Raw genomic sequence first — 18,936 nt, forward strand, 5'->3', positions numbered from 1 at the left:
ACCTTGAATTAGAATGAATTCTCTGACAATGACTTTCTGCAGAAGTGCTGAAGATAGCTACATTAAGACCACCTAATGATTAATATTTTTATGCAGCATTAAGAAGTTCAAAAACAAGAGCAGGATTAAACATACCTGTAAATAAGCATAGATAAAATAAATCAGGCTTTGGAATTTTTGCCTTCAAATATCCTGCATTTAAATGAACAAAGATCAGCACAACCAGGTATGTGAATGTGACAACTCTTTACTTTTTCAAATTGTAGAGTTCCTATAAACATACTCTAATTTAAGATTATTAGTTCAAGTAATAAATAACCAGTAATTTGCAGAGATACTATCTTCGTAACCCCTACTGATAAAATCAGTAAATAAACACCTGTGGTTTCTTTCCTTTCTCTTTGTTAACCATAAACATATATGGACCAATATAATGCAATTATTAAATTTATTAAATTATTTTAGATACAGGATTCCATAATTTCTCTTCCAGAAGGAAAACCATCAATTAGGTGCACATTAAATTTATATTTGCTTAAAGATTTTATACAAACTTATGAGATATTTTACCTATTTTTAGATATAATTGTTTTATCTTCTATGAATGATATAATCTCTTACAAATTTTCAAGTTAAATGTATTTTTACTGTTACCACAAAAGCTGGCAATTGTTTGTTGCTTCTAGTTTTAACAACTTCTGAAAGAATATCGCAGAACTATTTGGGATATTTGTGGGGAAATCCATTATTAAAAGGAATCTTTGTTAGGCCAGCAGAAGACCACAAGCACTGTTTGGAGAGCTCTGGATAAATTCTGGAATTCAAATACAGTAAAACACAGCGGGGAAGAAAGAGTTCCCATCTGTTAACCAAGGGTGCAAATACCGTATTACCTCAGACAGATGAATGACTCTAAAGTGCTTGGAAAGTGCAGGGTGGCAGCTAACCTATTAAGTGGTATTACTTTCATACCTTCTGGAAAATACAGAGTGGGTCTTAATATTTTATATGCTTCTTTGATATCCTTGGTTACTTGTTCTTAAACCATGTAGAATTTTTAAAAATTAGATTTTCTCCTGGATATCACAAATTAAATGAAAAGAGATGGTATTATAAAATGACTCGATGTTCTTAGGGTATTTTGAGAACAGATACAAACAAGCATGTACACCATACATACAGTAGACAAAAACATGGCAAAGTTGGTATGTTTAAATTTGTTAAGAGTTGCCATTCTATCACAGATGGTATGGTATAGTACTGTCTAATTACTAAGTGAAATACTGCAAATAGGTTGACGAATTTCTCTCTCCAAAAAATTGGGTTTCAATTTACAATTGATTGACTTCAGCTACCAATAACCTGTAGTGTCTCTGCCTCCTCTCTCCTATCCCTATCTTCTACCCTTTGCTGCTGCCAGTGTAGCAGCTGGCCACAGTGAGAACTCCCCCACCTGCAACCACCAGAAACTACACAAAGCCTCCTACTTCCACCCACCCCTCATTAGTGAACCAACAATGTTCTTTCAAAAACTCAGACAGCAGTAGGATCGGGTGGTAGTTTATGATCTCAAGATGTGGCTAGCATGGAAGCTAATACACATTTAAAATAAGTGAATACTTGCTCTCCTTCACTGGCTAAGATCTAAGGTAAAAGGAAATGGTATTGCTGAGCTATCAGGGAATTCAGAAGGATTTTAAATACACTACTTTAGAAACTCCCTTTATAAGCATTTACTAAGCCATAATGTTAGTAACTAAAGGGTTAAGGAGTAAGCAAGGGAGATATTACTTCATCCTGTATAAAGTAATAAGTAATCCACTGATAATAATAAGGTAGCCAGGTGTCCATCAGAAGATAATGGATAAATACACTATGATGTATTCATATTCATACAATGGAATATTAGTCAGCAATATAAAGGAAGGAAATACTGATCTATATGACAATATCAATGAACTTCAAAAACACTATGCTAAATGAAAGAAGCCTTACACAAAAAAGTACATATTATGATTCCATCTATATAAAGTTCTAGAACAGGCAAAACCAATCTATGGTAGAAGAATTATCAGAACAGTGGTTACCTTTGTACGATTAGGAGAAAGAACCACCTGGGATGGGGCATGAGGGAATCTTCTGGGGTGACAGTAATGTTCTATATCTTGACAGGAGTTTCGGTTACACAGGTATGTGCATTTGTCAAAATTAACTGAATGTGCACTTCAGATTTGTGCATTTCACTGTATATATACATGTTACCTTAAAAGACGACCCAAACTAATACTGAACTCTAGTTAATGATATGTATGCTGAAGCATTTAGAAGAAAATTTATTGTCTATAAAATACTCTGAAATGCATCAAACATAAGATCAATTGATGGATGGATAGAGAAACGGCTAGATATTGATAAAGCAAACATAGTAAAATAACTAGTGGTAGAATCTAGCGGTAGGGATATAGATGTTCACTGTAAAATTCTTTCAACTTTCCTGTATGTTTACAAATTTTCATAACAAAGTGTTGGAAAAAATCAAACAAAAATTTGCACACCCACATTCACAGCCGCGTTATTCATATTAGCCAAAATATGAAAGCAACCCAATTGTCCACAGATGGATATTTAAATAAACAAAATGCAGTATATACATATAAATATCATTCATTTTAAAAAAGAAGGAAACTTTGACATGTTATAACATGGACGAACCTTGAAGACATTATGCTAACTGAAATAAGCCAGTCTCAAGAGAGCTTGTGTATGATTGTATGATTCCATTTACACGAAGTACCTAGAGTAGTCAGATTCATAGACACAGAAAGTAGAATGGTGGCTGCCAGGGGCTGTGGGAAGGGGAGGAATGAGGAGTTAGTGTTTAATAGGTCCAGAATTTCAGTTGGGGAAGATGAAAAAGTTCTGGAGATAAACTGTGGTGATGGTTAAACAATGTAAAAGTACTTAATGACACAGAACTGTACACTTGAAAATGGTTAAATCTGTGAATTTTGTTATGTATATTTTACCATGATAAAAAAATCAAAAAAAAGTATGCTGCCAAAGCTCATAAGATTTAAATGACTTTCACTATTTTCTCATTTTGCATTAAGTATGAGTTTCTGGTGTAAAGTATTACCATAGGCTTGATTTTTAAATGGTGTTGCCTGTATTAATACAAATGAGCATAATTTGACAGTTTAGAATGCGTTTCTCAATTATTAGTGTGAATAAACAGAGTTCCTTCAAATTAATATGTTAATCAACTACATAACCCAACTAACATATACTCAAGTGTAGAAAGTTATTTAAGAGGATGCATTTTTTCCTTCCTTTCTTAAATAGAAGCATAAATTGAGCCTTAGTACACTGACTCTGCCTCTTAAACCTTTTGCTTCTTTGTTAGGTTAGTACTGTCAGTTTTGCCAGATTTTGCAGCAGTTTCTCAAGCCAAAAGCATGTAAACTGTATTCTGACATGAGCCACAAATTTAAAACAAAGCAAGTACAGAAAGGAATGGAGTCAAGAGAAAGGTGATCTTCTTCAAAGTATTTGAAAGAATCAATAAACATATGGAAAACGGTATAAAATTAGACCTTCAAAAGGACAGAAAGAACTTAACTAAAGAAGTAGCTCAATAAAAGAGGAATTTTTGAGTGTATTAGACAAAAATCTATGGAAAAACCAGTGAATTGTATGAATGCTTCTGGGGGGAGTGATGATAGCTGCACTGGAATAATGTCATCTAATTCGTTCAAATATTATATTGCTACATTTGTTCTAAAACAAATTTAAATTAATGTAAAAGTTTAAAATACTATTTAAGGGACTTCCCTGGTGGCGCAGTGGTTAAGAATCCCCCTGCCAATGCAGGGGACATGAGTTCGAGCCCTGGTCTGGGAAGATCCCACATGCCACAGAGCAACCAAGTCCGTGCGCCACAACTACTGAGCCTGCACTCTAGAGCCCAGGCACCACAACTACTGAGCCCGTGTGCCACAACTACTGAAGCCCATGCACCTAGAACCCGTGCTCCGCAACAAGAGAAGACACCGCAATGAGAAGCTCACGCACCGCAACGAAGACCCAACACAGCCAAAAATAATTAGAAATAAATAAAATATTATTTAAATATCACTGAGAAGCATGTATTCAGTGTCTACTGTATATGGCACTGATCTGAGAAATAAATTGTGTGACAAGAATTGTGGAGACATAATATGTGCCTGATGATTGATAAGAAATATTCTGTTCATATATTAAGTATACTTTATAATTATTTAAATCATCCAAGATATTTTCTTGGAAGAACTATAAATATGTGGCATGTGTGAAGAGTTATATTAACTGACTCAAAAAATAAAAGTTGAAGCACCATTTTAAAATATGTATAAGCTTTTAGATCTTCACCTTTCTCTTCATATTATCTATACCTCAATTTCCAAACATTTCTGCAAATGATTAAAAAATTTAATAAAAGCTGTAATTTAAATAAAAAATGAGTACACAGAACACCATGATGCTATAAACTTGGAACCTATAGCGTCCTGAATAGTAAGTATAACTACAAAACTTTTTCTATTACGTGAAATATAGACAGCATCCAAATTACCGTATCAGTAGGAAACACCACATAATTTTCTCAGATTAGAAATATATGCCTTACTATATTTGTAGCAATTACAACTTAAATAAAAGATACACACCAGGAACTATACTTGTGCATAATAAAGTAACTTCATTATAGAATAGGAATATTTTATTTAAAAGGCATTTTATATATATATATGTTCATGTGCTATGATAGCTATAGATTCAAATCTAAGCATTTTAGGCAATATAATAATTATGTTTATTTCAATATGTGGGAGTGCAAATGTGGCTTATCATGTTATGACTATAATTAAATTTCTCTATGTGCTCACAAAAAATTTTAAGTGCAATAAATGTAATTTTTAATCATCTCAGGGAAAGACTGAAATTGGGCTGAATCTGCTGAATGAACATTTTAAATAAAGTCATATACCATCCCAAAGAATTTTAGGCAATCAGCAGTGAAATAACTCAAGTTCAAATATTAGACAAACACCTAGAAGATCTGGATGTCCTTTCAAAATTGTAATTGTTACCCAACTTATTATAGTAGGGAAATGTCTTTTTTCTGATAAAGGGGTTAAAAGTATTTAGCTAGCAACTTAACTTTGAGATTATATACTTTTAATCCATCACCAAAGCTTGCAAAGTTGTTTTATTTGCTAGAGCTTTAAGTGTCATGAAGCAGTACCCTTTATTTTATTTAGGATGTTAAGTTTGATTCTAATTTTAAGCTCCCACCTCCCTCACGTTCTTAAATTAATTCATACAAATCCCTGATTAATAATAAAAGGACTTGCCATCAGTATTCAGAGCCCAGCCTGAGTTGTCATGGCTGAAAGGGCAGAAATCTGCTTGGAGCAATGAGAGAACCCAACTGAATTCTGGGCGTCTCAGTCTATGAATGTGTAAGCACTTCATCTGTTCATGGAAACACAAGTGTTCTGGCAGACTTGGGGGAAAGGTAGCTGCATGGGTAACAAACTGGAAGACCTGGGAAACCGTTCTATATCAAAGTCACTAAATGAGAGAAGCAAGATATTTTACAAGTGTTAATTACTTTTATTATCACAAAAAAATGGTGTTGTTTAGTGTAAGCTATTTGAGTTCTAGACATTTATTTTATCCCTATCATTGCTGCCCAATGATCCTTGCAGAGGTCACAGGTGGATTTGACTATTTTATAAAAGAAATTGTTGCAAATCAGAGCACAACAGTAGCAGGGTCGACTGGAAATTGATTATCCTTCTTAAATCCAGTGGTGAAAAGAACACTCTCTCAGACCTGCATTGCCACTTAGCAGTTGTATGTATTCGAACAAGTAATGTGTACATCTCTGAAATAGTTCCTGTCTGTGAAATAAGGATAACATCTACCTTACAGGGCTGTTGTGAAGACAACACGGTAATAAGTGAAAGTACCTTACAGAGTTGTAAATATGGGGAAAGTACTCTGTAAACTATAACCCACACTGTATAAAATAGTATTATTTGAAAGATGGAGAATTCTAACAGGGATAATATAGTACATACATATATATAATATAATATAATATAGTATACAATATAGTACATACACAATCATTTCCAGTGAAAAAGTGACCTTGAAAAGTTAAGTGGGCTTTTCGTTTCCAGTTCCATATATAAGGAGCTAGGAAGTTGCCACTCCATCCTAACAACAAACAAAAAAGCTGAAGAGACTGAAAAATCAACAATTCTTAGATCCATAAGAAAGGCAAAGACACAGGGCAAACCACTGCCCCTGAGACTAGAGAGACAGATAGGTGAACTCGACATCCTGGAGCAGAGCCTCACAAGTGGAAACCACCTGGGGAATCAGAGCCAGGCAGGAAAACCTGACTGTAATTAATGAATTGCTGGAGGCACAGTGCAGACAACTCTGAGGGTTAAAAACTCCAAGGGCATCTACTCAACCCCTCTATCCCCACCCCCCCCAATAGTGTGAGATTTACTTCTAGGAGTTTTAGTAGGTTCCCACAATATATGTCAGAGAAACATCCCCTCATGCTTCTGGCAGGGGGGAGGGGAAATTAACCATTCTGAAATATGCCAAAGCACTCTGTTGTTCTCAAAACCACCTGCCTTCAGGGGAAACTGGTTAACCAGCACCTAACCTGTTGGGGTATTATCAGAGCCTAACTGACCTGGGGGAAGGGAAATACCCAACTCCAGTCAACTCCAGCCATTTTGTCCCATCTAAAGGGGGAGGAAAAAAAAATGAGAAACATTTGTGATATTCCCAGTCCAGAGGCATAGGCTCACTACAAAACTGAGACCAAATCATAGGAACACAGGACCATCTCCCCAACACCTCACCACCACATTACTAAGGGCCTATTTATAGCAGTTCCTTTTATCTGGTATATCAAGTCCAGCTATCAGTAAAAATTACAAGACAAACCAAAAGGCAAAAAATCCACAATTTGAAGAAACAGAGTAAGCATCAGAATGAAACAGGGCAGAGATGCTGGAATTATCAGGTTGAAAATTTAAAACAACTATGATTAATATGCTAAGGGCTCTAATGAATAAAGCAGGCACCATGCAAGGACAGACAGACAATGTAAGCAGAGAAATAGAAATCCTAATAACCAAAAAGAAATGATAGAGATAAAAAAACCACTGTAACAGAAATTTTAAAAATGCCTGTGATGGGCTTATTAGTATACCAGACATGGCTGAAGAAAGAATCTCTGAGCTAGAAGATGTATCAATAGAATCCTCAAAAACTGAAAAGTGAAGAGAACAAAGACTGGAAAAAAATTAATGCTAGACACCAAGCCACAGATCCAGGAAGCTCAGAGAGCACCACACAAAATAAATGCTTCAAAAACTACACTAGGCATATCATTTTCAAATTACAGAAAATCAAAGATAAAGAAAAATCCTGAAAGAAGCCAGAGGAAAAAAACCACATCACTTATAGAGAAAAAAAGATAAGAATTACATCAGACTTCTCCTCAGAAACCATGCAAGTGAGAAGAGAGTGGAGTGGCATATTTAAACTGTTGAGGAAAAACCCCTGCTAACCTAGAATTCTGTATCCTGAGAAATTATCCTTCAAAAGTGAAGGAGAAATAAAGACTTTCTCAAACAAATATTGAGGAAATCTGTTGCCAATACACCTCCCTTGCAAGAAATGTTAGAAGAAATTCTTTAGAGACGGAAAATAATGTAGGTCAGAAACTGATCTACATAAAGAAAGAAGGAGCATCAAAGAAGGAATAATGAAGGTCCTATAAAACTTTTATTTTTCTTACTCTTAATTGATCTAAGATAACAGTTTGTTCAAAATAATAGCAACAATGTATTTGATTATACATGCTTATGTATCATATATATATCTTATGTGTGTACAAATATACAAACACGCATATATACATGCTTATGTATGCTTTTATGTAAGTGAAATGAGTGACAGCAATGATACAAGGGACAGGAGGGAGAAATTAGGAATATTTTGTTTTTATAAGGCACTCACACTACCCACGATGGTATCATGTTATTTGAAAGTGAACTTAGATTAGTTATAAATGTATATCGCAAACTCTAGGACAACCACTATAAAAGGTCAAAAAAAGCATAACTGATATGCTAAGAAAGGAAAGAAAATCATATTAAATGCTCAATTAGAACCACAAAAGGCAGGAAAAGAGTGGAAGACAAAAACAGGAACAAAGAACAAGGGCAACATATAGAAAACAGTAACAAATATGGTAAATATTAATCCAACTATATCAGTAATCACTCTGAATGTCAATGGCCTAAGTGTACCAATTAAAAGACAGACTGTCAGAGTGGATCAAAAACACAACCCAACAATATGCTGTCTATAAGAAACCTACTTGAAATATATAGGCACATATAGATTAAAAGTAAATGGACGGAGAAAAAAATACCATGCTAACACACAATAGGAAAACAGGATTAGCTATATTAATTTCAGTCAGAGCAAACTTCAAAGTAAGTAAAGTTATGAGGGATAAAGAAGGGTATTACATAATGATAAAGAGGTCAATTCTCCAAGAAGATGTAACAATTCTTAACGTGTCTATACCTAACAAAAGAGCATCATTCATGGATGGTAGAAATACAAGATGGCACAGCCATTTTGGAAGACAATTTGGTGGTTTCTTAATAAACTAAACATACTCTTACCATGTCATCTACAAATTGTACTCCTTGTTATTTACCCAAAGGAACTGAAAACTTACGTCTACACAAAACGTGCCCATGGATGTTTATAGCAGCTTTATGCATAATTGCCAAAACTCAGAGGCAACCAAGAAAAGCCCTCAGGAGGTGAACGGATAAATAAACTGTGGTACGTCTAAACGATGGAATATTACTCGGTGCTGAAAGGAAATGAGCTCTCAAGCCATCAGAAGATATGGAGGAAACTCAAATGCACATTACTAAGTGAAAGAAGCCAATCTGAAAAGTCTACATACTGCGCGATTCCAACTATATGGCCTTCTGGAAAAGGCAAAACTATGGAGACAACCAAAAGATCAGTGGTTGCCAGGGGAGCGGGGGATATGAATATTCAGAGCACATAGGATTTTTAGGGCAGTGAAAAGAGTCTGTATGATACTGTAATGATGAATATTTCATTATACATTTGTCCAAATACATAGAATATACAACACCAAGAGGAACCCTAAAGTAAATTATGGACTTTGGATGGTAATGATATATCACTGTAGGTTCATCCTTGGTTTAAAAAAAAAAAAGTACCATGTTAATAATGTTGGGTCATATGGGAAATCTCTGTACCTTCCTCTCAAATTTATTATAAAACCTAAAACTGCTCTGTTCTTAAAAAAAAAAAAAATTAAGTCTTTACAAAAAAAAGTTGTGGTTTCTTCATTTCTTCATTATAACATCATCCTTCATTCATATTATTCACTAAGGATAATCAAGACAGCTAACATTTGAGTGCTTGGCATGTGTGTTTCAGGTACTGTTTGAGTGCCTTATATATAATACTCAAAACAATTCTGACACAGGTACTTATTCCCATTTTACACATTAGGAACCTGAGACAGAATGAACTTGACAAAGGTCATACAGCTAGGAAGTGACAGTGCTAGCACTTAGACCCAGGTAGTCCAGCTCATCACCATTATACTATGCTGCTTCTGCTTATTCATTCATTCACTCATAATTCATCAAATCTTTACTGAGCATATGGAATACACCAAGAGCTCTGATAGAAACATTTTCAACAAGGAAGATCTCAAAACATTTACCCAGGAAGCTACTAAAGGAAATGCTCCTTCAAAACCAGGAAATAAATAAAAGAGGACGCTAGTGGACGAGACACTCCATCAAAACAGAGAAGTAAACAATAAAAGATGAAGACCTGGGATCCAGAAAACAGAAAAATCCAGGAAAAAGGGGAAGAGAATTCCAAAGACAGTGGTAAAGCATAATCCCAGAATGACATCTATGCGAGAGGCCTAGAGAACAACCAGTCCAGTTTAGAGATGAAGAAGGAAGGAGGGTTCCAGAGGGATACTGCTAAAAAACACATGGGATTGATTACCTGATGTGCTTGACTGCACAGAGAAGACCTCTACTGGGCAATTTGAGGAAAGAATTCAATAAGAACATAGAAGACCAAGAAAAAAAAAAAAAAAAAGAGGCCATTATTAACCTTAAGAAAAACAAAATGTTGTACCATGGTATGTAAATTGCATTATTCATAATTATATAATTTATTCATTCCCTTTCCACCCTTGCCTTGCTTCCCTGTAATCAGAGCAGACTTCCTACTATACTGACCTGGGGCTTGGCCTTGTGACTTGTTTTAGACAAAGGAATGTGAGTAGATGTGACACATGCTACATCCAAGGAAAGCTTTAAATGTATTTGTGGGGTCTGGTTCTGTCTGCCTTTATTGTCTGCCCCATATAGGGTCTATCCATTGGGATTAGATCTCAGAATGAGAAGACATATGAAATCAAGATGAACTGAGCACAAACAAGGTTAGTAGAAGCCAGCAGAGTCTCAACTGGTTCCAAGGCTTTTGATATGTGCAAGAAATAAATGTTGTTAGCCACTGAAGTTTGGGGTTTTGTTTGTTTTGTTTTTGCTACAGCAAAAGCTGACTAATACACATAATACAGTCCATAGCTCAGCAACAAACAATATTTATATAGTCATAATAATATAGTTATATTATAATCATAATTGACTATATTACATTATTAATTATAGTATAATTTGTAATTATAATAAAAACACTGATCTAATAGAGATGCAATCAGAAAACTGACACTAAAAATTGTGATATAACTATGTTAAGAGGGTGGGGAGAGAGAGGGGGAAGATGAGTAAAAGAGCTAAATCCTAATATAACATAGAAGAAAATCAATAATGTTTAGACTTGGAAAATCAAGAGATACAAGTATATTATTTAGAATTATGTAGGTAAATTGCAAAAGGAACAACTAAAAGCACTGAAAGTTTTTGCCTCAACGGAGCTAGAATCAAATGTGAGAAGGATGCAGATAAGGGAGTACATTTTTTGTTATAAGACTTATAGTACTATTTGATTTCCTTTGAACTATCCACATGTATTAACTTCATAAAAATCTTAACTCGTGAGCACAAACATTAAAAACAACAATAAAATCAAGGGAAGCAATCGTGCCTGATTGACTAAAATAAAATGTATTCTGATCCTGAAAGGTAAAAAAAGAACCCAAGTGGGAATCAGAAGAGCCGGTGTTAACTGTTTCACAATCTGGCTTCCACTTTTCTCTAGCAACATCTTTCTTGACTCCTTTCATTATTTATAGGAGAACAAACTTTACTGTAGAATTACAGTCTTACATTTTCAGCTCCAGATGTCACTAAAAATATATTACAGGAAAGATGCTGCCTAAAAGTGAGATAATATTAAGGGCTAACCTGTATAGAGAGCCCTCAATTAATACAGAAGTTGATCATTTACTCTACGCATCATCTATGATCACTGCATGTCCTCTTCCTAACAATTGCCACCTTCTGGTCATTTTGATCATCTTCACTGCATTATCAAAGAATGAGAAAAATGATTAAAAGTGATTAGTAAATTTTGCTCCTTTTTAAACAACTATAATTCAGGGACAGTTTAAGCTCAATATGTGAACAGTTTTATTCACAAATAAATTAATAAGTAACATATTTTACAGAATAATTTAGTATAGGATCCCTTTAAATAGCGGGCCTGCATTTAAATGATTGGATTTACCAAAATTTTGACAGTTTTCTAGAAATACAGTTACTGGGCAAAGGACAATATACTTGTTTCAGGTATAATGATAGAAGATACTAAAGCTATTTATAAATATTTTTATATTACCTATAGATTTTACATAAATATGTTAATAGTCTCTCCCTTTAACATGAACAAATGTAAGTTATTTTCCTGCTGCAAGTTTCAGCTAGTAACTTCTATAATGGACAGAAATATGATGGATACAGACACAGAAAGTATCTTAACTGGGTGACACCATCTCATTTAGATATTCTGATATACTCTTAACCATAATGTGGTTTGAGTTGTAGTTCAGAGGCCTGCTGTGTAGAAAAAAAGCACTGGGGCAGAACAACAAAGCATAAGAAAATAATTAACAGGGCATGTTTTTCATACCTCTTCATCTTTCATATTCACATCCACGTTTTTTGATTTGAAGACTTTGGTTATATGGTCAATGTTGTTTTCCCTGCAGTAATCAAATATGTTTTTGTCTTCTTCCCTAATTAGAGTAAAAAAAAAAATAGTGTTTGTCTTACTAGGTAATACATAAAAGTTACATATTTTTAATACAATCTGTTTGCTGCAAACATTAGTGGAATCTGTTTTTATAAAGAATTTTACATGAACAATAGTGGATTTTCAGTAAGACGTAATACATCCAATCTCTGAAAAGACTAAAGTTCCTAGCAACTATAATTATAGAGAAGAGCTTCATCTGCTTTAACAAGTTACACTAGTACACTAATATAACATCTTGAGTAGATTTTCTCAGTGCTCTTTTTCTCCCCAGTTACTTTTATACACTGACAGGCACATATATCCTCTGACTCAGAATTTTCAATTGTAGCACTGCAGTGAGAAGGTCATTTACTATTGCCTGTATAGAGGTAGCAAAAGATCATAGAGGGAGCAAAAGATCAGGACATAGCTTACTACTTCTCTTACAGAATAAAAGAATGATAAGTTGGTTGCTATCCAAGTTTTTAAGAAATTACACACACACACGAACATATATACACACACACCAAAGTAATTTTCTTAAGGGAAAGATAATTAAAGCATCACAAAATTCAGAAGTCCTTCATGAGATAATAAAAATAAAGACTGGGAAACACAGTATGTACTCAGCACTATTCTAGGCATATCAATGTACTAATTCACTTAATCTTATCCAACAGCTGCTTCACTTCACAGATGAAGAAACAGGTAAGGAGAGGTTATATGACCTGTCAAATGGCATCACATTTATCAAGGACTCAGATCAACTGATTTTGCATATAGTCCATTTTTCTATTATATCAAGCTACATCTCAATTAGTAAGCTGTAGTCTCTTCCAGAATCTAAAGCAGAAGTTCTTAACATGAGGTCTATGAGTTCTCTAAAATAGTATACAGAATTATCTGTGCAAATGCATAATGCATTTTTCTGTGTTGGCAGTGGGTAGGTGGGGAAGGGGGAGGTAGCTTCAATGAGGTTCTCAAAAGGATCTGTGACTCCCAAAAGATCAGTAATTTGGAATATTAATAATGAAACTGTTCTACATTTTCTAAACAGGCATAAAATAATGCAATTTGAGTTTCAAACATTATAACTAGTATGTTCTACAACCTATAAGGTCATAGCTTCCATTCATCAGAAAAAAAGCATCTGACCACAGGAGTCCTTCTATCTTAAAAGCCAATACCTTATACCCTATAAAAGTTATTTCTAGTCAGAGGTGATTAACTTAAAACATACTACTTTGACATTAACAGTCTAAGCCTTCCTTATGCATGTCATGTATTTAATTGAGCACCTACTACATGCAAGGCACTGGACAAGATTCTGTTGATAAGAGATGATAAGGATAAGCAAGGAACTTTGCATTCAATACATGTACAGTATGGCTGAGATGATAAAAATCTATATACCATTAACATAAGGTAAAATTGGATCTTTAAAAAGGCCTATCAGAATACAGAGGAGAAACAGCCTGCTTCAAGCTGGAGAAAATGAGCCAAGTTTCCAGGAAAAAAATCATGTTTTAAAAAAAAATAGGGTCTCTTGAAAATGTTCATTTGCAAAAGAGAAAATGCTTTTCCAGATCACTTATTCTGGAAGAAAATAGTGAAGTCTGAGGCCAAAACCCCTGAAAGGAGAAGTCTGATTTTTTAAATTAAGGCTGCATATAATAGTATTTTAGCTATATTTAACTATCACAAAAAATACTTTCTATGAAAAAGTGCATTCAGCATTCTGACTTGGGAAAGAGAGGGACCTACTGTCCTTCAATACAATAACAGAGACCCCTCTAATTCAAGAGGCAGAAACTTCAACTGTGAGAGAAAGTATTGCATCATTTTAAGTCATAATAAAAAATACACTACTCACCAATTGTTTTGGATTTGAAAATAATGGGGAGTTGGTGGTGGGGCACAGAAAGGAAAGTATGGAGGATCCTTGGGATGTAAGTTACCCATACCCAGTAAAATGCAAGGATAATTCAGAGATGAGAGGACCTTCCATGTGGTCCTTTTTCCTTAATTCCAAATGTGCTTGTACACTTATGCCATAAGCAGTAAAAAAGTAAATATAGTACAAACTTATTTAAAATGTTTATATTGCTTAATATATTCTCAATGTTTCTTATATGTATCATTTATATCAATTATTTTGTTTTGGTATGTGAATTTTTTGGAGGTCGGGGCATTTTTTCATCTGTATACCTGCTTATCAACTGCAGTTTATCATTGCTAAGTATGTTAGGCACATAGAGGTATTTATAAAATACTTCAGGGTAGAGTACACAATGTAAATTAAATATAAAATGGGAAAGTCAATAAAAGTCACCACAAACGTGCTACAAAGCTGTGTGCCTAATATTAAAAAATATTAAGTAATACTCTTGGGCTTAGTTGTTAAATATAGTTATCTATCCCCACTTCAAGTTTTGACTATCTTACTTGCCAGCAACCAAGCTGTCTTTATACAATGTCACCACCTAGTGGCCAAAATGGAGAAACATCTGGAGCAACATCTTTCCGTTATCTCCTTTCTTGCCCCCAACAAGATTACGTACAATATACAAATCAAATTCTGTCTTTTTCCCTCTGTATTTCCCAGTTAATACAGTCTTCCACAGGCAATTTTTCTCTGTATATCTATACTTAAATGAAACAACAGGTGCAAACAAATTCAACCATTACCAAATATAGTAGAGCCTTAATAAATGTTAGTGCCCTTCTACATTTTCTCACTTTATCTTCCCTTCTCTTTTGATTCTTACCCAGTTATCTTTTTCCTTCTCTCTGATGAATATGAGTGATAAAATTATCATATCCACTCTCTACAGATGAGTATGAATTATTTTCATGATGCTACCCTCAAGAATGTCCCATATTATCATAGCACAAGACTCTCTTTAGATTACTCCAAATTTCCTAAAATTGACAGAAAATACATTTATCTGATGAAAAAAACCACTGGCTTTCTTTGAAATTCTTTTGAAATATAAAGGCACACACTTGTGGAAGAGAGGGATGGTGTTTAACTATAGCTGTCTTTCATCAGAATCACAGGAAGAAGAGATTCTTGCCCACTCCTAAAAATGCTATCTGCATCACTTTCTACAAAGACTGCATTTTCCTGTCAAAAGACTACTTCAGAGAGTTAGCCCTCTAAAGATGGCAAGCCATCTAAAGTCCATTTAACTACTTTTCATCTACCTCACAGAATTAAAAAACACAATTATGGGGCTAGCTCAGAAATCTAACTATTTAATAGACACATTCAGTAAATACTTCAATTCAATTCATGTATTTATCAAGCAACTGGCAATCAGATATAAAAACAGTATTCCAGTAAATAGACAAAGAAAAAGTATTTATTGAATGAATGAAAACACAAAGAAGGGTAAGCCAATACTTACACAAATATAAACAAATGCCACAAATTCCTCAAATCAAGGAATGTACACCTGTGGGCTCTTGGGGTACAGAAAGACCCAAAAGAATATGCAGGAATGGAAAATTTTAAGAGAATCAATTTCAGCTAAACTTCTAAATAAACACATTCTTTCCTAAATTGATCTACCTGAAAAAGTTCCTGTGGTAAATATTTCATCGCCATTCCCCTTTTCAACATTCCTCCTGCTCAACCATTCTCCTAGCTCATAAAAGAAAAGCATACACCTCTCTCCATACTATGGTATACTTCTAGGAAACATAACCAAAAGACTTTACTAAGATTTAGCAAATGACTATTAACTGAATCTGTTACTCTTTTGCTTAAAAGTACGCTGTTTAACTAATATACAGTTGACCCTTGGACCGGCCCCCCCCAGTCAAAAATAACTGTTAATAGTTAATCCATCAATTAACTTTACAATCAACCCACGGTATCTGGGGGCTCTCCATCTGAGGATTCAATCAACCGTGGATAGTGTAGTACTGTAGCACATATTTCGTGAAAAAATGTAAGTGAACATGCGCAGGTCAAACTCATGTCATACAAGAGTCCATTGTGCTAGGAAAGGTTTGGGAAAAAAAATTAATGCCAGGTTGTACTTCCCCAAGGTATAAATTGTCCATGGTACCAAATAAAGGGACAATTTCGGTGAAAAACTGCTTTTGGGAAGCCCTCCTACAACTAAGGTTAGAGGATGGAAGAGGTGAAATAAAACAAAGAAGACTTGATGCTAGGACTTCCCTGGTGGCGCGGTGGTTAAGAACCCACCTGCCAATGCAGGGGACATGGGTTCAATCCCTGGTCCGGGAAGATCCCACATGCCATGGAGCAACTAAGCCCGTTCGCCACAACTATTGAGCCTGCGCTCTAGAGCCCATGAGCCACAACTACTGAAGCCCACGTGCCTAGAGCCCGTGCACCACAACAAGAGAAGCCACTGCAATGAGAAGCCCGCGCACCACAATGAAGAGTAGCCCCCGCTCACCACAACTAGAGAAAGCCTGTGCGCAGCAATGAAGATCCAACGCAGCCAAAAATAAATAAAATTAAAAAAAAAAAGACGATGCTGAACTCTGTCTCATTCTAATAAAATAACATTCATCTGTTAAATAAACTATTTTTAACATTAAGACACATTTCCAATAAAATTTTAAGACACGTTTCCAATAAAATTTAACTTATGCTTAATAATTATTTAACAAAATGTATAATGAATGTTTATCAGCTGTATAGAAATAAGTTATAATTCAAATGAGAAAAATTTAATGCTTAAAGCTTCTGCATCACAGAAAATTAAAATTTTAACAATTCCAACATATACATATTTCTGTTGCAAAGAACTGATAGTGTGCTAAGACTACACAAAAATATATTGCTTTAAAATAAAATTGTGTGGGAGAAGTAGAATTAAAGGAAAAAAAGGAATAATGTAAAATTTCTAACTATTAAAGACATTCTATATTTTAAAATCAAGATCAGAATTTTATTTATTTTAATTAAACCTTCTATTTCAAGACAATTGAAATGTGCAGTTGTAAGAAATAATACAGAGAGCTGGTAGTATTTCCCAGTTTCCCTCAACGGTAAGATGTTGATGCGTTTTTAAAAATGGATTTCATTATAGTATTTAGATTCTATTGGATACATCTAAAACAGTAATCTGTTTATTTTAAAATTCCATTATTTACAAAATGCCAGAAATTATGCCCTTTGCAATTATTTAAATTTTTAAATAAAAATTTTAGATGCTATCATAAAAATATAAAAGGGAATAGTCTTACAAAATTTTCTTAGGAACTACATCAGCAAAGGTTTTTAAAATATCACTGCTCTAACCCAATATTCTATAAAGTAGAGGCCCAAACCAAGGAGTGGGCCATTCAACCAAGGATGATCAAAGAAGGTGTTACAGAAGAGTTGACATTACAACCTAGCCTTGAAGGATAAACTGACAACCCAGCTAAGTTACTGAAGGATCCTGAAGAACAGAAGAAAAGGAAAAGCACAACAAAATGAGGTGTTCAGGGGAACTGCAAGCAACTGGTTACGGCAGGGTGTTGGGAGATAAAGTTAAAGGGATAAAGGTGGACAACAGATCACAAAGAACCTCCTTGGTACACTGCATATAACGTAAGTAACAAATGTTAAGTAACAAATTATTTGGGGAACAGAATATTTATCCACCTTCCAAAACCTGGAGTAAAAGGGTAGTAAAATTGTCCTCTTGAAGCTAAACAAACTAAATAAAAGCTACTAATGAGAGGAGAAAAGAATGTCTCCTAGATAACTTGAAGAGCTGCTTGATTCACACACTAACCTTAACACATCTAAAAAAACAAAACAATGAGACAACTACCATGAGTAGGAGGTAGCAATGGTTAGCAATGAACCACAGGAGGAAGCAAAAACTTGTGAAGCCAATTTTGAACACTGCCCAAAAGAAACAGTTAATCGAAGGCAAAAAGGCATTCTGAGATATTTCTCTGCTGGGAGACAGTCTGTTCTAGAGGCATCATTAGGACTTTGGCTAAAGCAAATCTAAAAATAATTCCCCTTCTCTCACTCTATTTAATATTCACAAATGGTCACCTGACTGTCTTTCTGGGTTCCTCAATACTCAGACTGAGGGTACACAGGGTATCAAAGCATTTGGATCACTATAAAGATATATATTGGTAAATAAATAAGCCATTTAGTTTACACATCAGTTTCAGATAAATTTTATTACTGCTACATTGTTTCTGAGGGTCTGGTCATCCATGTGCCTTTTATTTAGATCTTTGAGATTGAAGAATGGACCCTGACCTAAGGTAAATTCACCAAAAAGCCACTCTGTGAAGCTCCTTAGGAGCCAATCTTTCAAGGATGAAAGCCTGCACATGTCTTACAAAATTCAGCAGTACTGCTGGTGAATACTACTTCTTTGTAGGAATTTAAGTTCCTAATTTATTTGTTGGATGTGTGGCCAGACGTTGTCAATCAGAAGGGTAAAGGGTTACTACTCTTCTGTTCAAATACAATGTTAGGAAACGATATCATCTCACTGATCTCATTTGACTATGATTTCCAACATCCTACTATGTATGCCAGATACAAAGCACAAAGCCTATTGTTGATTCTTTTTGATATAA

At 34.6% G+C, this 18,936-nt stretch overlaps 1 protein-coding gene across 4 annotated transcripts in view; it reads right to left on the minus strand.

The window, feature by feature from the left end:
* The window catches only part of ACBD6 (acyl-CoA binding domain containing 6), a 242,340-nt gene that overhangs the window by 122,842 nt on the left and 100,562 nt on the right, over positions 1–18,936 (minus strand). For all 4 annotated transcript variants that reach the window (XM_007188191.2, XM_007188192.3, XM_057557063.1 and 1 more), the window contains exon 5: positions 12,253–12,358. In XM_007188191.2, the coding sequence (XP_007188253.1) occupies positions 12,253–12,358 (106 nt within the window). The remainder of the gene's footprint in view (positions 1–12,252; positions 12,359–18,936) is intronic.

This window comes from Balaenoptera acutorostrata, chromosome 1 (genome assembly GCF_949987535.1).
Source record: "Balaenoptera acutorostrata chromosome 1, mBalAcu1.1, whole genome shotgun sequence".
In the NCBI taxonomy this organism is placed as follows: domain Eukaryota; kingdom Metazoa; phylum Chordata; class Mammalia; order Artiodactyla; family Balaenopteridae; genus Balaenoptera; species Balaenoptera acutorostrata.